Raw genomic sequence first — 26,019 nt, forward strand, 5'->3', positions numbered from 1 at the left:
GCAACTAGGCCCACACTTCTGTATTTACATACATATAAACTCTGTTAAGTGTAATGCATTACTCGGTTGACACTGTTAATACCTGCTTGCATGCGCCGGCAATAACAGCAGCCAATAATCGACAACAGCAAATCAGCTGTTGTTGCAATCGTCATATGCCAATGAGCACTTAATCGCAAATTAACACACAGAACGTAATTATTTAACTTATTATATAAATATCGTGCCTTAGAACATTATTTCTTATGAAATACATAATTTTGATAGAACGAGAAAAAGAACAGCTGATAACTTGGGTGTCATTGGGGGCATAACAGCTGATCGCTGCCGGCTGTTTGGCTGTATGTAAACACATACGTGTTCTTTGCAACTCTGCCCGCCTAGTGCTGGTAAACGCAAACAAACCACCAACAAACTAAAAAAAAGTGTTGACACGTTGACGACACACACAGAACAATTTGGCTAGAAGTTTTTTTTTTTATTGTATTGTATTTGAGCGAGCATTAATTAAACGCTTTAACAATTGTTGCGTTATTTCGTACGACGTAAGACAGGCAGCAATCAAATTCGACCTGCAAAGCGGTGAGTTTGGTGATAATTAATTAGCACCCGAACAACAATACAAAATTAATGCGTGTCTCGCTTTTTTTCTTCCATCTCTTTTTGGTTGCAGTTGTGTGGGGAGAAGCAACGACGAGATTTCAACGATAACGATTTTAGCCAAATACCAAATAATGAATATGCTGCACCACCAAAGCAACAACAACAAAAACAGGAGCATGATAAATGCAATAGTATTGCTCGGTTTGCTGACGACGCTGCTGCAGTGCAGCAATGCGGTGGAATTTACGTTCGATTTAGCGGATAATGCCGAAGATTGTTTCTATGAGGAGATCAAACGCAATACGAGCGCCTACTTTGAGTTTCAAGTGTCGGCGGGCGGACAACTCGATGTCGATGTGGTGCTAAAGGATCCCAACAATCAGATCATCTATTCACTGGATCGTGCCACCTTTGATAGTCATCAGTTTACGGCGGAAACGACGGGCGTGTATACGGCGTGCTTTAGCAACAAATTCTCAGCGTTCTCGCACAAAATCGTCTACGTGGACTTTCAGGTGGGCGAGGAGCAAGCGTTGCCTGGCGTCGATGAGCATGCCACCGTGTTGACACAGATGGAGACATCGTCGCAGGCCATCCACAAGGGGCTGAACGATATTCTGGATGCGCAGACGCATCATCGTTTGCGTGAGGCGCAGGGATTCAAGCGTGCCGAGCTTATCAATCAACGTGTCATGGTCTGGGCATCGTTGGAAACGGCGTCGGTGGTTTTGATTGGTCTGGTCCAGATTCTCATTTTGCGCAACTTCTTCACGGATCGTAAACCGAGTCAGACGCGTTACGAACGCTTGTAGAAGGAGGCAAGCGAAGGCGAAGGAGGAGGATGAGGAGGAGGAGGAGGAGTGAAAGACAAACGACGGACTAGGAATTTTGCAGTGGAAGTCGCAGCTGGAACGTAAACAAAAAAAACATTAAATGAAAAACAACAATGAAAAGCATCTCCTCTAGTTTCATCTTGCATACATTTCCTTTTTTTTTAATATATATATAAATACATATAAATATACATTATTATTATTATTATAATTATTATGATTAATTGCGAAATTGTTAAATCTCTTGCTCGCTACCTCCTCAAAAAAAAAAAACAAAGAAATTTGTATTCCAATTTTGTTTTAATATCCTGCCACGCACCCCTCAATTCATCACCAACAAATCGAAAAAAAAAACACGAAAAAAAAAACAAAAGAAAATACGAAAAAAAAAACAAAGTTAGAAGAATGTCTCTCAATTCATTTATGGCAACATTTGTATTGCAGTTTCGTAAGCGTGGAGAATGGCGCCATAAACGTTTGCCATAAATTATGTCAGCCAAAGGAGGATGCCGCCGCTCTCTCGCTGTCTCGCTCTCAACGCGCGCTTGCAGGAAGCAAAGCACATTACGAAATAGGCGGAAGGCTAGACAAAGATAGCAGCTGTTACATCTCTGCTGTTATTGTTGTTGTAGTTGTTTTACATTTCGTTTTTTTTTTTTTTTGTTGCCGTGGCATTTACAAAGCGAAAAATCATCATCGAAATTTGATCAACGTTTCGTTTCATTTATGATGAACAACGAACGCCACAGCCACAGGGCCAAAACAAAAACAAAAAAGCAGACGAAATTTAAACGAAAAAAACAAACAGCAACAACAACATAACAACTGTATCAACAAGCGGAGTAATGTGTGCCTGCATACGTATGTATGTGTGTGTGTATGTGTGTGTGTGACGCCTCGCAGCGAATGGCGGCGAATTCGATGCGGCAATTTTGTCAGTTGCTTTTGTTTTTGCAGCCTCCATAGTTCACCGCAATTTGTAGCAAAAGCACACACAAAACAACAAAAACCAACAACAAAACACGTTTTGTGCCAAAACTTTGCAGCATCAGCAACAACAACAACAGCGACAGCGTTCATTTAAATGAGAAACGACGACAGCGGCTTCGACGTCGACAGCAACGCTTTGCACTGAGCTGACCTGCTGCTCCACTAGACTACACCAAAGCAGCTGCCGCTCACTTGCACACACACACACATAGAAAACACTTTGCACATGCATTTGGTAGGCATTTGTGCAGATGTGTGTGTGTGTGTGTGTAATACATAGGTCGAGGTTGTCGCGATTTCTTGGCTGCTTCCTCGTTGCCAACTCGCACCGTGGGCTGTATTCGCCGGCCATGCAATACCTTTATTTTTTCTTTTCTTTTTCGTTTGCATTTATTATCTTGATATAGTAGCTGACAATAATATTATAATATGCCTTGAAGCCAAGTGCTAATGGTCGGAATTTTTAAAAAATTATATTGCAAAATGGATCATGATTAAGTTGTCAATTTCACACCGAATTACTTTATGACTTTTTGATATCCTTGCAGATATTAAAGTTTTCCAAAAAAAGCCTTCAGGTGAGTTTAAGTAAGTCTTAGCTTACTTTTATAATGACAGCTAAGAAAACTGAAATATTTTAAAGCAATTTATGCTAACATCATGATATAATGCATATTGGGAGATTCCTGTAAGGATTTTAGTTTTTTATATATTTTATACTAAATCTCTCAAAGGAAATCATAATGAAATTTTACAATTTTATAATAAAAACTTAACTTAATTTGTGTTAAGTATAGTTATTACATCAAAATATGTGAGATTGTTGAGAAATTTTAAAAATGTAAATGTAAATATAGAATTCCAAAGTTTCATAATATTTCTTATTTTTTATTGTCAAAATGAAACTCGCATATAAAGAATTATATAAGGTTGTACATTAAAAAATTTGATTAAAATAAATTAAAAATTCAAATAAATAACCTCATCAAATTTGTCTAAATGAAATATTGTAAGTAAAAAAAAAACACCTTATAAAGACAGTTCCCACCGAACTCGGGAATTACAACAGCTAGACTCATCAAATTTGGCATGCAGCTGTACTAAACACTACTTAAAAAAATATATATTGAGTAGTTCGTGTAAATTACATATTTTACAACGAAAACAGCCTCAGTGAACTGAGAAACTACCGAAGCTACAGTGCTCAAATTAGTCATGACGCTGTTCGTGAACTAAAGTTGAAGAAATGTAGCAACAATTGATGAATATTTTGCATTTTACTACAAAAAAAAAAAATATAGACACTCAACTTTTAACGATTCAAAACTGAAGCTGGGAAAGTGGCGTTTTTTTTTTTATGGGTGAGGTGATTTGTTGCCATTGTACTGAGTGTATAGAGTGCAGACGTGTATCATTATGGCATTGACTGTTTGTTGCCACGTGAAATGTTGTTGCATTGTTGCATTTTGATGAAGTTGCGCATACTACATATAACATGGATATTTTACAGCATTCGTTTGCCTGCATGCACTTAGCTTAGTTTAATGATTTTTTGCAACTGACATTAGTCAGTCGGGATGACTCTTTGGCTTGTCTCCCACTTCATTTGACTTTTATTTACTTTGTCAGTTGGGCTATCCGGCTGTCTGTCTGTCTGTCTGTCCGTCTGTCTGTCTGTCTGTCCGTCTGTCTGTCTGTCTGTCCGTCTGTCTCTTTTTCAGTCTGTAAGTCATCTCGCATGTGGGGATTGTGTAAGCTCATCGCTGATTGCAATTTATTATTGCATTCGCATTCATCGCTGGCGACAATTTCGCCAGCATTGTGCGTAGACATCTCTAATTGCGACATCCCCCAGCAAATAGTTTCCACTTTACTACTAATAGGGCTACTAACAATTGCAAAGTTGCTAATGGCTTAAAATACCTATTTTCAATTAATTTTCTTAACTTTATTTCCAAAATGCCAAAACAAATAATTAACTTTTACTTTCAATATTTTGTTTGATTTATTTGATTGTTATGCGAATGATTTAAAATCCTGTACTATAAAAAAAATTATTTGACTTTTAACACCAAATATCGTTTTTTATATCCCGCAGTTTTCCGTTTTCAATTTGGTTTAAACCAATAATATTTAGCAATATTTCAGTTTCATTATCTATCTTCGTTTTATTTTATGGCAATTTAAATCACTTTTGATACATTGTTATTTCAATTTTAGTTTGGTTTTTGACTTTTCATTTTTATTCGTTTTAATTTTGCTTTCAATTTGTGGAAAATTATCATTAAAAGAAAAATTTAGATTCGTTTCTTAGCTTATTTTCATTTTATATTTTGCTCGCTTCACTTAAACTTATCTTATCTCGTTTTAAGCTTATCAACATTTTAGTGCTTGAACTAAGTGACACTTAACTAAATTACGAGACGCTCTCAACATTCGGTTAGATGCTCAAGTACGCCGTATTTTAATATACGTTATTTACAACTTAATGAAATCATGATTACGTTAATAAACGTTGAAATGTGGAGTTAGGAATTAAAGCAAACAAATACTTAAGTTGCTTTAATACTAAATTCATATTAATAATAGGGAAAAGTTTTTAAAATTTGGTATTTTATTCATTTGTTATTATCTCTTTGTTTTTTTTTTTAATGTTAACATTATTTGAATTAAATTAGTAAACTTATAAATTCAAGCAACTATTTTTTATGCCGTCTACCCATTGGGTATAAAGGCAAAAGGAGTCATCTCCTTTTATACATATTATATTCTTAATCAATCTATATAGCCATGTCCGTCTGTCCGTCCGTCCGTATGAAACACTAGATCTCAGAGACTGTAAGAGATAGAGTTATACTTTTTTTCGAGAGCATTTGTGATGTTTGCAGGCAGATTAAGTTTGTTTAAAAATTTTGCCACGCCTACTACCGCCCGCTCAAATAAAAAAAAATATAATACAAGCGTAATTTTAAAGCTAGAGCTGCGAATAATAACAATAGTATACAATAATAACGATAGTATTTATGATTCCTGAAAATTTGCGATCAGATAAAAATTGTTGAAGTTATTAAAGAAATACTTTTGTATGGGCAAAAACGCCTACTTACTAGGGGTCTTAGTTGCTTTGGCTGACAATCTCGTATATATATTATATATTATATTTTGAATGCGGTACTATATCGATATACCAAATATACCATTTGGTATATTTTAGTATTTTTGCAGTATATTCGGTATATTTTGAGAAAAATACCGCAAAATATATTTCTTTAATTGAAATTGGTTAGCGGGTATCTCTCAGTCGAATACACTCGACTGTAGCTTTCTTACTTGATTTAATTCTTCTTCTTATTTCATAATCGTTTTGTCAGACAAAAAAAGATTTAGTCTTGAAAGTGTTTTAAGAAAATGTTTACTATTTTTTCAGTAGTTTTTTTTTTGGAAATGAAAACTTTGTTTAACGATTTTTTTAATCTTTTGTTATTTTTTTTTTTGTTTCTGTTATTACATTCACAATATATTAAATTCAATTTATAAGATTCAATCTATTGAAATTGTTGTATAAATCTTCCAAAACTATTTGCTATTTAGTTTTATAAATTTTTATTATTTTACTATTAAATTTGTAAATTCAAAGCTAACAAATTTCTCGTAAACTTTTGTTGTTAAATGTTTTTTAAATTTTTCTTTTTATTCTCTTTACAATAGAATCAATTTAAGTTGTCATATAAGCTTTAAACATTTTTAGTAGCTATTTTTTAAAACAAAACCTTGTTGAATGATTTTCTGAAGTTGTATTAATTTGTTATTATTTGTGGTTACATTTCAAATAAACTAAATTAAAACTTCTATAAAGATCTTCCTAAGATATTTGGCATTAATTTTAGTAAATTGAAAAGCTGACAAACTACATATTTGTTGTTAAATGTGGTATAATTCTTCTACTTTATACTAGATACAATAAATTAAATGCAATATTTGCCATTTGTAATAATTGTTTGCTTGCAATTAACATTGACAATACATAGAAAATAAGTGAGGAGACCAAATGAAGTAATAAACATTTATCTGCTGTTGTAGAGATTATAATTTGAGTAATTTTAGTGGCCAGCTGTTTGTCTCAGGGCCAAAGACAGGCTAAATTGATGAGCCACAAAAGTTGCTTGACCAGGCCGAAGGTTGTTAAACTCCCGAAGGCTGAAGTTCTACACAACAAGTGCAACAAAAGAAGCGAATGTATACGAACGTATGCTTGATCGCATTACGCATACGCAACGTGCGCCGTGCTTGAAGTGACGTACAGGCTGGCAGATGTAAATCAAGCAATGAAATGCAAAAAAAAAAAAAAAATTAAATATAAAATCAAACCAAAAAACCAAAAAAGTTGCAAGCGAAGAGCGCAAAGCTTATGTAATGGGAAAGGTGCAGTTGTGGCTGGCTATTGATGCTGAGCTGTGTTGTTGCGGATGCAACACAAACACAACACAAGCACAAACAAGTCGCCACCAACGCTGCAGATGTTGCAGATGCGACAACAGCAACAACAAAATGTTATGAGTGCCAAAAGAGAGGGAGATGGAGATGAAGTTGCCTAGCTGCCTGCGTCTGCGTCTGGCCAGAGTCTCACTTTCGCCTAATGGCAATGATGCGGCAGCATTTGGCCCATATTGTCCGTGAGACAGCAACAAACAGACAGCAACAGCAGCAGCAGAAAACCACAGCAGCAGCAGCAATAATCATGACAACGGCGGGAAAAAACGTTGCTCTCCCTTCAGCTGCTCCTTCGATGCTGCTTCAGCTCAGCGTTTTTCCGGTTAATGTGCCACAAACAAACACACACACACGAAGACTAACCAAAGTTGCAGTTGCATACGCTGTTTTGTTTTTGTTTTTTTTGTTTTTTTTTGCACTCTTTTGTTGCATGCAGCTTTTTGTGGTTGGCAGCTATAAAATGTGCTGGCTGCCAGCGTTGGTCATGTCAGTGTTCAGTGTTCGCCAACTCGCAACACAGTGTTTGTGTGATCGCAGCATCATCAGGATTAATCACTACATACGACAAACCTCCAGCGATGAAAGTACGTCGTCCCCACGTCGTATACGCGATATTTGTGCTCGAGCTGCGCATATTGCGCATACGCCGCGTTCTATTCTGAGTTTACCTTTTTTTTTTTGCTTTGTTTTTGTTACTGTGTTTCATTGTGCGCGTTGCTAACAAAGTGTTTTTTATTTTCTTTTTTTTTTTCTTCCACTTTTCTTTATCTTTCGTTTTTTTTTTTTTGAATACATCAACTCTGTCTGGACTTTACTCCTTGTGATCCTGACTCTTCTGCTGCCTTTCCTCCTGTTCCTTTGTCTGACTCTTTTTCTTACTCCTCTTTTGCTTCCTTTTCTTTTGTTCCTCCTCTTGTCTCTACTCCTTCCTCTTCATTAATCATTCTCTAATCATTTTTCCTGTGTCTTCTCCTTACTTACTTACTCTTCAAATGGTTTTTCGTCATCCTTTCATCTTCTGCTTTCACTTCCTTAACTTATCTTCCATTCACTTTACTTTCTTCACTCACTTTGCTGACACTCTAACTTGATTTTCTTTCCCTTTTCCACTTTCTCTCGATTTTGCCTCCTTCTCCGTCTACTGATTTTCTTAATTTCTTTCGTTCTTCATTCATGTCCTTCTGTTTTTTTTTTATTACTAATACATCCTTCATCCTAATTCTTGAATTCATTTGTATTCCTCTACTATTTCCTTTTCTTCCTTCTTCCTTCTTCCTACTTCCTTCTGATTCTTTTTCCCTTACCTTTTTTACACTTTATTCAACCTTCATCCTAATCCTTTGATTCCTTTGTATTCCTCTTCTACTTACTCGCTTTTCCTTCTCATCCTTTTCAACTTTCTTTCCAACCTTTTAATTCTTAACTCAACCTTCATTCTAATTCATTCCATTCTTTCCTTCCTTTGATCCTTCTGATCCTTTTTTCCTTACCTTTTTTATTTTTAATTCATATTTCTTCCGAATCCTTTAATTCCTTTGTGTTCTTTTACTATTAACTCGCTTCTCCTTCTCACCCTTCTTCCCTCATATATTCTACTTTCTTTCCTACCTTTTCAATTGGCTACTTTCATTAACCTTCATCCGATATCATTCCTTTCTTTCCTTCCTCTCCCTCCTTTTGATCCCTTTTCCCTTACCTTTCTTTCTCTTCTACTTTTTTTTACTCTTTATTCAACCTTCATCCTTATCCTTGAATTCCTTTCCAATCTTTTATAAATTTCTCTCTTCTTCCTGGACTTCTTCTCATCCTTTATCTCCTGTTTTTTCCCCTACTCAATTGTCTTCTTTACTTCCTCTCCTGACTCTTTCCCTTTCTCTTCTGTCTTATCTCCTTCCTCTCCCGCCTTTTCTCCTCCCTCCCTCCATTTCGTTCACCAACTTTCCTGCAGGCCTTTGTGTGTCTTCTGCTGATTGGCGCTGCCAGCGTTACAGCCAAGCCTAAGCCTGGTGGCTGGTCTTCGGGCGGCGGTGGCGGAGGCGGTGGTCATGGCGGTGGCGGTGGCTGGTCGTCAGGCGGTGGCGGTGGCCATGGCGGCGGTGGCGGCGGCGGAGGCGATGTCCAGGTCATCAAAGTGATCACAGAGAGCGGCGGCGGTGGCGGTGGCCATGGCGGTGGTGGAGGAGGCGGTGGCTGGTCTTCCGGAGGCGGAGGAGGCGGTGGCTGGTCCTCAGGCGGTGGCGGCGGCGGTTGGTCCTCCGGTGGTGGGGGAGGCGGTGGACATGGCGGCGGTGGCGGTGGCGACATCAAGCTGATCAAGATCATTAGTCTGGGCAGCGCTGGCGGCGGCGGCGGCGGACATGGTGGAGGCGGAGGAGGCGGTGGTTGGTCCTCAGGAGGCGGCGGTGGAGGCGGCGGCTGGTCTTCAGGCGGTGGTGGAGGCGGTGGCTGGTCCTCAGGAGGCGGCGGTGGCGGTCACGGAGGCGGCGGCGGCGGCACCAAAGTCATCAAGATCATCAAGCTGAGCGGCGGTGGAGGAGGAGGCGGAGGCGGTGGTCATGGCGGTGGTGGCGGCTGGTCATCGGGTGGCGGTGGCGGCGGCGGTGGCTGGCAGCCAGCTGGTGGCTGGGCCTAAGAGTCGTGCATACCCCGTCAACACCCTGTAAATACTGTAAATAATTGCAAAATCACAAAGACAACACAAAAAAAAAAGATCAACTACTTTTTTTTTTTTTTTGTATTCTTCTAACTTCCTGTGTGAAATGTGCAAATGACATAATATTAATTGTATAATCGTATATTTGGCATTGTTTAAAATATTAAAAACAAAAAACAAAAACAAAAAACTATTCACACACACAATCGTTTGTGGGCAATAACTTGGCCAACAAACAAAACTATTTCATTGACAATAAATCTTATTGATATCTTATTGAATTCGTCGTATTGAAATCTTTTCTTCACTCGAGGCGTCAACTCTTTCATCTCGATTGAGTTGTTGCGCCTCCATTCATCTTTCATCTCTCTGTAAATCGATTGGCTCATCATTGCATCCCAATCGGAATCATCAGGATTTGATCATCGTCGTCTTCTTGGCATTGTCTCATCGCATCGCATAATAAAGACATTCCACAGCGGAAGCTGAAAAGACAGCGTTGCTTTTGTTTTAGTTTGCTCAGGGGAGAAACAAAGACATTAACGACTGCATAATACCCTGTAAACAGCACAATATGTAACTCAGCAAAAATTATTCAATAAACATTGAAACTATTATTATAAATTATGTTTAATTTCATGTTTCATTTATGTTTACTCATTAATTAATGAAATATAAAATCATTTTATTTGATAATTTCTCCGATTTTTTCTTTCTTTTCTAGCGAGTAAAAATTGTAAAAGTTACTTAAGAAATACTTTAGTATGACAAAAATCGGGTCTTAATATCTTTGGCTGACAATCTGGTATATTATATACTGTATGGTGGGTATATTTTAAATGTAGTAATACATCGATATACCAAATGTAGCATTTGGAATATTTTTGTATTTTTCTGTGCTTTTAATTTGGTATATCTTAAGATACATTATATGGTATATACTGTATTCTGTGGTATATTTTCAATGCAATAGTATATTGACATACCAAATATAGAATTATTATATATTTTTGTATTTTTCAGTATAATAAGTTGGTATATTTGTAGAATATGGTTGTATTGTATGATATATTTATAGTCAACGGTTTATTTGAGAAATTTTCGGTATATTTTTGGTATATTTTTCGAATAGAGTTGTATAGAAAATGGCCAGTGGGTATCTCATAGTCGAGCCCACTTGAATGTAGCTTACTTTTTTTTATTATACCCTGCATTAAGTTGATATTTAACGTGATCAACTTTTTTTTGGAAGTTTCTTAATTATTTTTTTCAATGAATATGATAATTTAAAATTATGAAAACATATAAGTAAATATGGTATATTATTTATAAATATTATTGTAATAGATCTGTAAATAATATTTGTATTGAGTAATACTTTAATAGTCTTAAGTGGCATTGAACTTTGAGCTTTGTTGTTGATTCATCAGATGCTTCGCCATATTTCAATTGTGTCTTGGACATTTCTTTTTGCATAGTTCAACTAAAGTTATTGAAGTCGAAAGATAGGTAACATACCTCAACTATTCCGTACTTTAAAAGTTACACTACTTTTTAGCTAAGCGGCATCATTTCAATCCGTCTGCCCGTCTGTCCGCTTGTTGCTAAGCTGATTTATATCGCAGCTCTTCGGCTTTCAAGCTGTCGCTGTGTCTAGTTAACCACAATGTCGCAAAAGAGTCGACTTTATTCGCCTGAAGCATTCTGACGCGTGTCTTCACATCATTGACTGAGCTTTGTCCCTGGCTTGGGTGAGCGAGACAAGCGGACGCCATTCATTGAGCAGCTCGAGCTCGCATTGTAAATTGCTCAATTTGTTAATAACAAATAATTAATGGTAATTTAGCCAAATAACACACTCGACAAACAAAAAAAAAAAAAAAAACAAGGAAAAAAAGAGAAACAGAAACAAACACACGCAAAACAATGTTAAACTAACAATAATACAAAGAAAAAACAAGTTGTCGCTTTTTTAGCCGCAAGCTTTAATTTTTTTTTGTTCGGCCACACACGTCGATTTTCCACGAAGATCAGAGCAGGTGAAAGGCAAAGGTAAAGCTAACAAAAAAACAAAAAAAAAAAAAACAAAAAAATTGGCAACAAGTGTCTGAAGGACATGTGTAAATGAACAAAGCGAAAAACGAAACAACTAAGAAAGCTACAGTCGAGTGTGCTCGACTGTGAGATACTCGTTATCCATTTTCAATAAAAGCAAAAGAGTGCGGAGTTATTATTAAAATATACCAAATTAACAACTGAGAAAATACTAAAAATATACCTTAGGCTAATTTTGGTATATCGATATATTTTTACATTTAAAATATACCATATATTACAGAATATACCACACCTAATATTAAAATATACCAAATTGGCATACTACAAAATACTAAAGTATACCGAGATCAGAATATACCACTATTTCTGCCTATTAAACACATTAGTATATACCAAATTAATATAGTAAAATATACCGAATGCTTCATTTGATATATTGATATACTAATTAATTGAAAAAAAAAAAACCACAAAGAACAGAAAAATACTAAAATACACCGAATATTTGGTATATCATTACACACTTGCACCGAAAATATACCACAGAGCACAGAATATACCACTTCGTCTTCATACTAAAATATACCATATATCGATATACCATTACATTGAAAATATACCATGGAGTACAGAATATACTACTCCTTTTGCCGGTTACACACGTCATTCTTTAAATGTTTATGTACTGAAAGAATAGTAAAATATACCAAAGACTGTATTTAGTATATCGATATGCCATTATATTGATATTAATACAGAATATATCACTCCATCTGCCAGTTACACACATTATTCTTAAAATATACAAAAAAAGTATGCTTAAATATACTGAATGCTATATTTGGTATATCGATATACTATAACATTACAAATATATACCACTTCTTCTGACTGTTACACACATTATTCTTAAAATATACAAAATAAGTATGCTTAAATATACTGAATGCTATATTTGGTATATCGATATACTATAACATTATAAATATACCACTTCTTCTGACTGTTACACACATTATTCTTAAAATATACAAAATAAGTATGCTTAAATATACTGAATGCTATATTTGGTATATCGATATACTATAACATTATAAATATACCACTTCTTCTGCTTGTTACACACATTATTCTTAAAATATACAAAATAAGTATGCTTAAATATACTGAATGCTATATTTGGTATATCGATATACTATAACATTATAAATATACCACTTCTTCTGCTTGTTACACACATTATTCTTAAAATATACAAAATAAGTATGCTTAAATATACTGAATGCTATATTTGGTATATCGATATACTATAACATTATAAATATACCACTTCTTCTGACTGTTACACACATTATTCTTAAAATATACAAAATAAGTATGCTTAAATATACTGAATGCTATATTTGGTATATCGATATATCATAACATTATAAATATACCACTTCTTCTGACTGTTACACACATTATTCTTAAAATATACAAAATAAGTAATTCTTAAATATACTGAATGCTATATTTGGTATATCGATATACTATAACATTATAAATATACCACTTCTTCTGCTTGTTACACACATTATTCTTAAAATATACAAAATAAGTATGCTTAAATATACTGAATGCTATATTTGGTATATCGATATACTATAACATTATAAATATACCACTTCTTCTGCTTGTTACACACATTATTCTTAAAATATACAAAATAAGTAATTCTTAAATATACTGAATGCTATATTTGGTATATCGATATACTATAACATTATAAATATACCACTTCCTCTGCTTGTTACATACATTATTCTTAAAATATACAAAATAAGTAATTCTTAAATATACTGAATGCTATATTTGGTATATCGATATACTATAACATTATAAATATACCACTTCCTCTGCTTGTTACATACATTATTCTTAAAATATACAAAATAAGTAATTCTTAAATATACTGAATGCTATATTTGGTATATCGATATACTATAACATTATAAATATACCACTTCCTCTGCTTGTTACATACATTATTCTTAAAATATACAAAATAAGTAATTCTTAAATATACTGAATGCTATATTTGGTATATCGATATAGTATAACATTATAAATATACCACTGCTTCTGACTGTTACACACATTATTCTTAAAATATACAATATAAGTATGCTTAAATATACTGAATGCTATATTTGGTATATCGATATACTATAACATTATAAATATACCACTTCTGCTTGTTACACACGTTATTCTTAAAATATACAAAATTAGTAGTATGCTAATATTATATATATATGATATTTGGTATATCGATATACTATAACATTATAAATATACCACACCTTTTGACTATTACATACATTTGCTGGAGGCACGAGGTTATAATACCCTTCTAGCCTCTGGGTAGCGGGTATCAAAACGAATTGATGCGATTGATTGATGTAATTGGGGTTAATCAAACTGCCAGCACAATTTGCATGCCAAATTATGAATATACAACGTACGACACAATGTATATGAAAATGTATGTAGCTGGCCACAGTGGGTCAGAAAGATGCTGGCCGAAACGCGAATGCGAATGCGAACGCTAACGTTGTGTTGCCACATTAAAAGACCATTAATGTTGGTCTCGGTATCGCGTCCCGGGTCAAAACTCGATTTCGTTTGTGTTGTTTTTTTTTTTTTTTTCCATTTTCGATTTATTTCCACATTCATATTCAGATTTGCATCCCATGGCATGCATAATAGATGATGCCAATCAATGAAGCACCATCTTCATCTTCATCTCCAGTTACCAATCTTCCAAAACCCGAACCCAAAGCCAACAAAAAAACCAAAAACCTCCCAGCCACCCATTGCTTTGGCAAACACGCCCCGAAAAATATGATGATTGTTGTTGGGTGCGCAGTCGCCGCCGTTTTGGCTGCCGTTGTCGTGGCAAATGCTGCCTGCTTTATGTATCAATTAGCTATCTGTCAGAGACAGACAGAGAGAAAGAGAGAGGGAGCAGCAATGCAGTTGCACAGCAAGTGCGAGCGAGAGAGATGAGCACATCAGTAATTCATCTGACTAGCTCTGCGATGCCGATTGAACAGGTGGAAGCGAGGGGCGAAACAAAAGTTGTGAATGAAAATGAAAGTGGGCATCTTTTAAAATATTTATAAAATATATAAATTTCCACTTTTTTGTTTTTAATATAAATTATATAATATTGTTATTAACTATTTTTCATTCAATTTACTTCTACTCAATATGTTTTAATATTTCTTTATTGTTAATAAACATATATAGGAAACAATTCTTCAATTAAGTTTAAGAAAAATGCAACATATAATAATATATAATAATAAACATATTATTCAAAATATACTTTTGGATTGGTTTTATATTAAAATATTACTTATTTTATTGAACGCTTACGTTGTCTTAAAAATATTTTGAATTGTTTTTATCAATACAATATTTTAAAATAAATTCATTTAAAAATTAAATATAATAACAGACAAAAATTACCATAAGGAAATAAAAAAAAGTCAAGAAGCAAACATTATCAAAATGAAAAAATTTAAATAGTAATTTATTTAATCACAAATGATTACGTTGTCCTAAATATACTTTGTACATAATTGGAAGTATTTGGTATTGACTTTATCAATACATTATTTCATTTCAAAATTAGAGAAATCAGTAATTATAAAAACAGCATAATTTCAGAAGCAAACTAAAAAGTACAATATTTTTTTATACTGTATATAATTTTGTGAATACAAAATTTCCGTCCCTGACTTTATTTAGTTTTGTAAATAAATCAAATGTGCAATTAATTTAGAGCATTATTCACATTATCAAATAAACTCTTATTTAACAATTTTAAATTACGTTCGATTAATGTAAAGTATTATTTACATTTCAAAGTGAGAGACGTTAGTAAACTTTTACTTCAAAACTTTTCAATAACTTTGCAGCGCCCCTCGCTAATAATTTTGGTAAACATTTGATGTTTTCCCTTTCTTCGCTTATTGTTGTTTCTGTTGTGTTTTGTCGTTTGGTTTTGGTTTTGGTTTTTGTTGTGTCTGCGCTCTCCGGCAAAATATTGTTTAAACAACATTGTTATTGTTTTATGTGCATTGTGGCTACCTTTTTGTTGGGACAAAGGCAAGGGCAAGGGCATGAGGAGATGGGAATTGGGAATTGGTTGTTATTATAGTCACAATGGGCCATTGGGTAGAGTAGCTGTCGTATGACATTTCCACGCCACACTCTTTAGAAATTGATAAATAGCCAACAACAATCTATGCAAATGACAAAGACAACAAAATTGAAAAATCGAAAAAACGCATAAAAAATAAAAAATGAATGCCAACAAATGTTTTCAGTATGTAGATTGGGTCAATATTTGTAATATTTGTGGCGAGATTGTATTAATATATTTCATTATTTATAGCTCTGCATATGCATAGATCTTAAACTCCGAACTCGAATTCAATAGAATCTTCACACAAAGCGAAAGACACGTTATCAATGCAAGAAAATCAATTGTGTAATTTTCCCCAAAACAACGAAACACAAAAACCTAAATTGTTGTCCCTTAGGGGTGGTCAGTAACTATTTAATTTGTAATGTTTTGGGAGGCCCATTTGTGTGTTGGCCAACTCGTTAACGATTGTCTGATAGATGCGCTAACACATGCTTAAGATATTATTGACCATAAAACAACATGGGCCAAGGTTAATTGATTGAAATGATAAAAGCAGGCACACTGAAAATTACGCATTCGATTGACATTGAATTTTCGTTGGGAGGGAAAATATTTGCTTCAATCGTAATGAAAGTGAAAGCCCTCCCATAATGAGTGTGTGAAAAATCTTTGCATTCCCACAGCATTCAAAGCCATCTCAATGAGAGATGTGAATGAAATGTGAATACGATTGAATACGCTTTGAATACACATACAAATCACTTGTGAGTAGTTTGCTCCAGTTTGTTGCGCCTTCTGCCTTCTGCCTTCACCTTCATTGGCATAGTTCGACAAGCGATTTAGCCAAAAAGATGAACTGCGCATGCTCAACACGTGTTCAGATTTGTGAGACACGGAACTACGCGTGTTTTGTACCCTACTAAACTCAATTTGCAAAGGTATTTTGGCTTACTTTGTATACTGTGTAATAATTATTGCTATTCAATATTGCTTTTTGGCTAAATATAACGAAAATTAACTTACTTTCCTGACTTACTAGGCGTATACTTAATGTGCTTCAATGAGGTATTTTCAAATAATTTAATGTATGTAACAGGCAGATGCATCTACGACCCCATAAATTATTTGTACTCTTGATCAGTGTCAACAGCCGAGATGATATTGCCATGTCCGTCCGTCTGTCTGTCCGTCCGTCCGTATAAACACCTAAATCTCAGAGACTATAAGAGATAGAAATAGCAATTATTTCGACAGCATTTGTTATGTTTGTTTGCACGCAGTTCAAGTTTGTTTCACATTTTTGCCACGCCCACTTCTGCCCCCGCAAACGGACAATAATCGAATGGCGAACGTAATTTTGAAGCTAACATATACGAAGCCAGACGCGAATACAATACATATGTACAATAATACATATAGTCATTCTGATTCCTGAAAGTTAGTTTGGTTGATAAAAATATCGAAAGGATTAATGAAAAACGTTTGAATTGTATTTTGACAACGCCAACTTCTATAGTATATTGAGAATGAAGTACTATATAAATATATTTAATATAGCCTTTGGTATATTTTAGTATTTTTTCAACATATGAATATATCAAATACAGCCTTCCCTATATTTAAGTATTTTTACGGTATAATTATATACCAAATAGAGCTTTCGGTATTTTGTAGTATTTTTTCAATAATATTCCAAATATAGCCTTTGGTATATTTTAGTATTTTTTCAACATATGAATATATGAAATATAGCCTTCCCTATATTTAAGTATTTTGACGGTATAATAATATACCAAATATAGCCTTTGCTATATTTAAGTATTTTTACAATATAATAATATACCAAATACCTTCATTTTTTTTTAGTACTTTTGCAAAATATAGATTTTGATATATTTTTTCGAAAAGTATTTTTTTAGTATATTATATAGTATATTTTCGAAATAATACTGCACTGTTTTGCTTTTAAGCAAATTGGGTACATAGCGAGTATCTCACAGTCGAGCGTACTCGCTTTCTTACTTGTTTAATATCATTTCAGTAAATACGGCAAATATGCATTATTCCCAACTATTAATATATTTTTAACATTTAATACTAAGAATATTTTAGAGCGTTATATGCATTTAAAATAATTTGCTTAATACTAAAAGTGTTTAATATTTGAATATCAAACAATTTATTTGAATCACATGTCACATGCTTTCTAATATCTTTAATATTCAATGTCCCAAAATCTTGTCTCTATCGAAGCCCAGTTGCTTGTTTAAATGACATTAATATTTTATTTGACAGTAAGCTTTTTATGTGCTATTGTCACAGATTGGAAGCATTTTCTTTGCTAAGTTTTATAAGCTATTTAAATATCATAATCCATGGCTCATATTTTTGATGGGAAATCTAATTAAATTTGTTGAATAATCAAATTAGAAAATACAAATTTTATTACTGTTGTTATTGTTTTTATTATTTACTCTTTTATTATTTTTTCTTTTATTATTCTTGCTATTATTGTTGTTATTATTTTTGGTGTTTACTTTTTTATTTTAGTAACGAATTGATAATAATTACTTTTTATTTGAAAAAGTTAGATATAACTAAAATTAACACTGAAATATTTTTATTATTTTGATTTGTATTGTTATATCAAATATATAATATTAGCTTTAAATTTAAAGTATCAATTTTTTTGAATTTTAATATCAAATTTATAAATTTACAGTTTGTTTTATTTATTATTGTTCACTATTATTTGTTTTCAATTTCAAATTCAAATTTAATAGTTAGTATAAAATTTTTGGTAATAACTTTTAATTATTCTCTGCACGAAATTAAGTAAGAAATTAAATAGCAACTTCCCGAAATATGATAATGTTAAGATAGTTTAAAAAATTCCACAAACATGCCGAAATAAAAGTGAAATCATAGAACAACTTTATGAGAAACCAAGCAAAAAACTAAACTGAAGAAAGTTGTGAATGAGAAATGCAAAAAAAAACTTGTAGATAAAAAATGTGTTTATTTATACGGAGATACACGTAAGTATTATTAGTTGGATGTGTCAGAAGAGATATGTGAATATTAATTAAAATAAATTAAATGAAATTATTACAGCGCGCTGTGTGTTTTACGAGTGATCTATTAGATAATCTACAACAGCGTAGTATTTGTGCCCAATGCATAGCATATGAAATTTCATTCATTCATTAATATTTATATATTTTGTCGATCGTCGATTGTGGATTGGCCCTGCAGCCACACACCCAGAGATGGGAGTTCGAAAAACGAAGCGAACTTGAACTGAAGCTCAAAGATGTGATCGAATAATGTTTGAGCGTCGCTATCTACTTCCCTAATGAGCCGACACGTTTATTAGCACATAATTAATGGGCTGGTATTAAAACATTAATTCGGCTACTACATATCATTCCTCCCTCCTCTTTCTTCCCTGCTCTCTCCACTCTTCCCTCTTCTGTTTCTTCTGCATCTGCTAATGACATAATAATTTTGCCTGCCATTCGTGTGGCAATCAATGACAGAAAATTTTAGCAAATATTTTCGTAAGACTTTCAATCAGAGTAGAAATCTCAGTGGACGCCTATTTAATATGGAAAATATGTTATGTTGAAAACCCAATGGGGGATGATGGCTTCGATTATAAATTTGTTAGCTATTAAAATTAGTAGTTTTAAGATTAAAAGCAAATGCAAATTCAATCAAGTTGTCTTTAATATTTTACTTGTATTGTGGAGACATTTAAGGAGAAGATAATATGGAAGTTGAAAGTAAAATGTATTGTTTTGGTACTTAAAAAATTTAAAATTTAAAAGTTTGCTTAAGAGAATTTTGGAAATTAAATCAATTAAAGCATATATATTAAATTGCCATTGTTGACTTGGGAAGCTCATTAAGCTATCCACTTAAATTGGAATAAATGAAATTTATAAAATAAATGGTTTGGAATTCAATTAGCAGTAATTTTTTATAAACTAATTCTTACATTTTTAGCGAGCTATTAAGAGCGTGCAGTAAATATGTATATAAAATCATTGATTTACACAATGCGTATGAGTAATTTAAGTAGGAAAGCGACAGTCGAGTGTGCTAGACTGTCAGATACTTGCTACCCAAAAAATATACCACCAAAATACTAAAATATATATATCAAAGGCTATATTTGGTATATCGATATTGTACCCAAATTTGGAGGATTCTTAAATATATATACAATATATTCAATATATCAATAAAAATGCATTAAACAATCAAGCACTTATGATTTACACATTGCGTATGAGTAATTTGTACTCCAAATGCAAATAATTTCAATTTAATCATGTAAATTGCACAAATGATTTATGAAAAGCAAAACATTTAAATAACGACAGCAATTTTCATAAAATATAGTTGCATTTGCAATTATTTGTAATTAACACAGTGCGTATGAGTTATTTATGTTCAAAGAATATAATTGTGAATGCATTGAAGACAATATTTTAAAACGTACAAATAATTCAAGAGAATCACTTAAGATTTAAATTCGAGTACAATAAAATTGCATTTTTAAAATAAAAATAATCATTTATGCGTTACACAATGCGTATGAGTAATTTGTATTCCAAAAATGGCTCTAATATAAATGCAAATGATTTGTATTTTAGATAATATTTTAGAACGTATAAATCAGGAGTACAATAAAATGGCATATTAAATATGGTAAGTATAAAATTATATTATTAATTATACAGTGCGTATGCGTAATTTGAATGCAAATGTAAAGGATTTGAAGTAAATGCTTTTAAATGCATAAATGAATTAAGAGAATCACTTAGGACTTAAGTAACGAAGACAGAAATTATATTTTAAATATGCTAAATACAAAAATTAAATCATTTATGAGTTACACAATGCGTATGAGTAATTTATATGGCAAAAGTGGCACGAATATAAATACAAATTATTTGAAGGCAGTGTTTTGAAAATGTGTAAAATGTGAATTAATTAAACCAATAAGATATAAATTATCTGTACAGAATCTAAAATCAATAAATAAATACAATTCAAATTACAAGTATAAAATCTAAATAAAATTGTATATTAAATATGGTAATACTAAAAATCACTTATTTATTTATAATTAAAGTTGCGCATTAAAAGTGGGATAGAATTTAAAAGACTTGAACGTTAAAAAGAAAATAGAATGCATAGAAAATCTATAATATAAAACTATATTTCAAATAGGACAATAAAGAATCACTTAATAATTTATATTGCAAATGCAAAATACTTTAAGAGTCACTTTAAAAGAATTCAAAAATTTTAATCGTTAAAAAACGCAATAGGAAATCTTTAATATAAAACTGTATTTGAAATAGGACAATACCTAAATAAAATCTAATTGAGCTACAACTGCAAAATACTTTACTTTTTATTTTCAATTTAAAGAATTCAAAAGTTTTAAACGTTAATAAGGTTAAGAGGAAATCGTTAATATAAAACTGCATTTTAAATAGCAATTTTTCAATTAAGAAATGCAAAACTGTGATAGAAAGAAAAGAAAAACAAAAACAAGTTCCAAACACGTGGAATTATGCAAGTGGCGTAAAGAGAACACATAAATTAGTTGAGGATGAGCAGCGAGCGGAAGGCAGTTCAACTTGTTGTTGTAGTTGTTGCTGTTATAGTTATATTATCTGTTGTTGTTGTTGCTGTTGAGGCAGGCGCATTAATTACATCCGTAGTGCGAATAGTTTTGCCTATTCGCGTAGTGTCGAATTTCGGAGCATTACGAATGAAGTGTCTATAATAACTCAATAAACAATTTGCATTTCAAGCGCAGACGGAGACTGAGAGAGAGAGAGAGAGAGAGGAAGACGGAGGTGGAAGACGCAGTCAGAGACTGATAAAGGTGAAGCCCAAAAAAAGAGAAACAAAATTGTTGCGCAGACGCCGATGAATTAATGAAAGGCCGTCGCACTGTTTGGGATGATGGCTCAAACTGAAACGCAAACACAAATGCGAGCACGCACAGACATGCTTGTGCACGCACACCAATGCCGAAAATGTCGAACTGATGCGCGCCCTTGTATAAAATGCGTGGCCGGGTCAAGCTGGGCCATCATTGAACGGTTGGACATCGAGGGCTTAAGCACGACCAACGTGAAGATGAATGTAAGTGCAGCCACATCGAGCAACCAGTAACCGACAACAATCAGCAACAGCAGCAACATCTAAAAACATCAGCAACACAAAATCCAACAACAACAACACTCAAATCGCCAATTTTAACAAAAAGTGCCAAAAAGTGATTGAAAATTTATATCAAATCAAAAACTCAACATCAAATTGAAATTCAATCGTTGAAGGACTTTAGTGTTTCTTTTATTTTTCTCTTTTTTTGTGTGTGTGCGCTCAATTAATAATTTAATTGCAAGCAATTTGTTTAACACTTTGCTGGAATACTTTCGTGTAGTGTGCTTAATTTTTTGTGTGCTACTGAATACAAGGATTTTTTTATTCACTTTTTTTTTGTAACTTTTATGAAATTGATTTCGTGCTGTGCATTAAATTTTCAAATGATTATCAATTTATTATTCAATGATACAAAGTGTTGTTAAATGATTTACAAATTTTATGGATTTCAAAACGTTGCAAAAACTCGAGTTGTTGCTTCGATTTGGCATTTGTTTTTTTCAATTTCTAATTTACATATTTTATAAAAGGATTACATATTCTGCTAAATTGAATATTTTTAATTAATTATAATTTTTTTTTTTTTTTATAATTTTTCTTGATTTGTTTAAGTTGCCCAGTTAGGTAACAGTGCACCTTTCTTTGTTATCATTTCGTTATTATTTTAAGAAAAGAAAAAAAAAGAAAAAAAAAAATAATTTTTACCTTTTTATTTTGTTGCTCCTTGAATGGATTTTAAAACTCGTGTTGCTGCTTCAATTTTGTATTTATTTTGAAACTTATATATCACATAATTATTTTTCATCAAGATTTTCGATTTAAGCATTTTTATTTGAAATTATTTAAAAGCTTTGCTCAAAACTCGTGTGCTGCAAATTTGTATAACTTTAAAATTATTTTTTAACAAATTTGCTGATGTCTTTTGAACAGAAATAAGTTTTTTTTTCCCCAAGTTTAATCTTAAATATTTACAAAATATTATTTTCTATTTTTGTTAGGATAATACTGAGTTTCATAAGTGAAACATTTAAACTTTAAGTTGCCACATTAAAATTATTTAATTCCAAAATAAGAGATATTTAAGTCAATTATTGTGCCATTTTTTTTGTCACAATATTTGTGAATTATTTATCGATTGATTTAATGTTTGACTTTGCTTCGCATTTCCCCCACTCTCTTGCAGTTGTCAGTCGCATTGTTGGCGCTCGTCGCCGTCTGTTGCTCCTGTGGACCAGCAACAGCAGACATATCGCTGAAGCAATCGCCTCGCTTCGAGGAGAGCAGCTATGGAAATTCGCGTTATCAGATCTTTGAGGTGCACAATCATTATGAGGGCAAGAACAATGCCTACTTGCCGCCATCACAAACGCAGACCACGCACGAAGAGATACACATTCATCATCAGCAGCAGCCACAACAACAGCAGCAGCAACAGTTGCTGACAACAGCCACAGCGACAGCAACCACAGCTGTTGATGATGAGGATGATGTGTCGTTTTTGAGTTTTGCCGATGCCGGACATTTGCATGTGCCAGCAACAGTTGCTAGCGTGCCACAGCCACAGCAACAGCAGCAACCATTGCCTGTGTCGGTGCCTGTGCCTTTCCCTTCCACCTATCAGCATGATTTCCAACGCAAGCAACCGTTGCGCCTGCAACCAGCTGTCTCTTACCGTGCAGCCGGTTATTTGCCGCCCACAGTTGCCACGCCCAGCGCACAGCAGCAACAACAGCAACAGCAACAGATTTATCAAACTGCTGTTAGCTCCAGTTTGAGTTCGACTGCACCACAGCAATTCACTCAGCAGGCACAAAGCTATCAGGCACCTGGCTATTTGCCACCCACCGGCAGCAACATCGAGCAGCAACAGCAACAGGTGCAACAGCAACAGGTACATGTGCAACACCAACAACAACAGGTGCAATTGCAACAGCAACAGCAGCAACAACTCATCAGCAAGCCTGCCTACAGAGGCAACGACTATTTGCCGCCAACAACCAGCAGCACAACAACAGCAACCAGTGCCACAACAACAGCTGCTGCCATTCCCAGCTACGCACAACAGCAGCAACAACAACAACAGTCTCAAGTCTATCGCGCTCCTCCCTATTTGCCACCCAGCAGCAACACCGATAGCAACAGCAACAGCATTGTAACCAGCAGCAGCAGCAGCACCGCCAGCAGCCACAGCATTGTCAGCGGCAGCAGCAGCTCAAGTCAGTCGGGTTATCAGGCACCTGGTTACTTGCCACCTGGCTATGAATTTGCCAATGCCGAGCCTCAAGCTGTGCAGCAGCAGCAACCACAACAGGTACAACAGCAACAACAACAAGTGCAACCAACAGCAACGGCAACAGCAACCGAGTATCAGGCGCCTGGTTATCTGCCACCTGGCTACGAGTTTGCCAATCCCGATCAGCTGCCATTGGCGCCTGTGCAGACGGTTGCTGCCGTGCAGCAGCAACCAGCAGTTGGCGAATATCGTGCACCAGATTATTTGCCACCCAGCTACGAAGAGGTCAAGCAACAACCACAGTCACTACCACAACAGCAGCAGCAGCCACAGATTGTGTATCAGCAGCAGCCACAGCAAGTGCAGCAGCAACAGGTCGCAGGACAGCAGCAACAAGTGCAAGTTCAGCAGCAACAACAAGTGCAAGTGCAACAGCAACAAGTGCAAGTGCAACAGCAACAAGTCCAGGTACAGCAGCAACACGTTCAGACTCAGCAGCAACAAGTGCAACAGGTGCAACAGCAACCACAGATCACTCATCCTGGCGCCTTGCCCGAAGGCTACGAGTTCACCAAGCCCGAAAACTTTGAGGCCGCCATTGCCGAGCTGCACAGCCTGCAAACGCAAACGAAATTGCTGAAACAGCAGCAGCAACAGCAGCAATTGCAGCTGCAGCAGCAGCAACAACAGTTGCAACTGCAGCAGCAGCAGCAGCGTCAACAACAGCAGCAACCACGACATGTTGGTGCCGTGCAAGGCAGCAATATTATCTACGGCGCACCCAAACAGCAGCAGCAACCAACAACCGCCACGCTGACAACATCAGTTGCAGCAACAGCAGCGCCTGTTGCACGTCCCATTGCGGTTGCTGCCCCAACCCCCGTGGCTGCTCCATTGCCAGCGCCACCTACAACACAACACATACACATACACACGCTGCGCAGCTACATGAACACGGTGCAGCCATTGGCACGCTACGGCCAACCACAGCCACAACAGCCACAGCAGCAGCAGCAGCCACGTGTAGTGGCACAGCAGCAACCACAAATCGTTGAAGTTGCGCCCATGTATCGCGAGCAATCGAAGCGACCACGTTTCTATGCGCCAGCCATGTCTTATGCACGCAATGCGTTGCCCACGCAATACCATCAGCATCATCACATTCATCACGTCCAACAACAGCAGCAGCAGCAACATCGTCAAGTGCAGCAGCAACGCGCTACTCTCAACTTCCAGGCGCAGCAATCGCTGCAAAAGTTCATGCCACGCGAAATGCAAATGGCCGTCAATGTGGCTGTTGCTGCCACAGCGCCTGTGCCACGTGGCAGCTCTCGAGTGCGAACGGTGCAAATCGTGAAGCCGCATGCAGTGCGTACGTTCAAGGTACTGGAAACTTTGGATGCTGCTGGCGTGAAGACGATTAAAATCTTGGGCACCAGCAACGAGCAGCCAAGGGGGCAACATCACATTGTCAAGGTGGTGACACAGGATGCGCACAACGGTGTCGAGAATCATGTGCAGACCGTCAAGATCTACGACGATCAGCAGGAGTATGTGCCACCCCAACAGCAACCACAGCAGCCACAGCAACAACAAGCGCAGTCAACGACACGCGGCTACTTGCCACCAACGGCGGCACGTCCACGAACGCGCATCGTGCGTGAGGCAAGCAAAGTGCGAACGCTGCGTTTGCTGCCTGTGCCCAGGCATTAAATTTAAATTTAGCACTGATTAGAGTTTAACGCAACAGCAACCACAACAAACA

At 35.1% G+C, this 26,019-nt stretch overlaps 3 protein-coding genes across 3 annotated transcripts; all 3 read left to right on the forward strand.

The window, feature by feature from the left end:
• Positions 1-416: 416 nt before the first annotated feature.
• On the forward strand, positions 417-1,762 carry LOC117577765 (transmembrane emp24 domain-containing protein 3). Its single transcript, XM_034262680.2, has 2 exons — positions 417-582; positions 674-1,762. The coding sequence occupies exon 2, from the start codon at positions 735-737 to the stop codon at positions 1,413-1,415; it is 681 nt and encodes a 226-aa protein (XP_034118571.1). The 5' UTR covers positions 417-582; positions 674-734; the 3' UTR covers positions 1,416-1,762.
• A 5,628-nt stretch (positions 1,763-7,390) lies between these two features.
• Positions 7,391-9,740, forward strand: LOC117577798 (acanthoscurrin-2). Its single transcript, XM_034262730.2, has 3 exons — positions 7,391-7,501; positions 8,866-9,319; positions 9,356-9,740. The coding sequence occupies exons 1-3, from the start codon at positions 7,496-7,498 to the stop codon at positions 9,547-9,549; spliced, it is 654 nt and encodes a 217-aa protein (XP_034118621.2). The 5' UTR covers positions 7,391-7,495; the 3' UTR covers positions 9,550-9,740.
• Positions 9,741-21,963: 12,223 nt separating this feature from the next.
• LOC117565863 (transcription factor SPT20 homolog) lies at positions 21,964-26,019 on the forward strand. Its single transcript, XM_052008448.1, has 5 exons — positions 21,964-22,000; positions 23,205-23,436; positions 23,557-23,787; positions 23,875-24,173; positions 24,204-26,019. Exons 1-5 carry the CDS (start codon positions 21,995-21,997, stop codon positions 25,965-25,967), a joined length of 2,532 nt encoding a protein of 843 aa, XP_051864408.1. The 5' UTR covers positions 21,964-21,994; the 3' UTR covers positions 25,968-26,019.

Source organism: Drosophila albomicans, chromosome X (assembly GCF_009650485.2).
Source record: "Drosophila albomicans strain 15112-1751.03 chromosome X, ASM965048v2, whole genome shotgun sequence".
Classification (NCBI taxonomy): domain Eukaryota; kingdom Metazoa; phylum Arthropoda; class Insecta; order Diptera; family Drosophilidae; genus Drosophila; species Drosophila albomicans.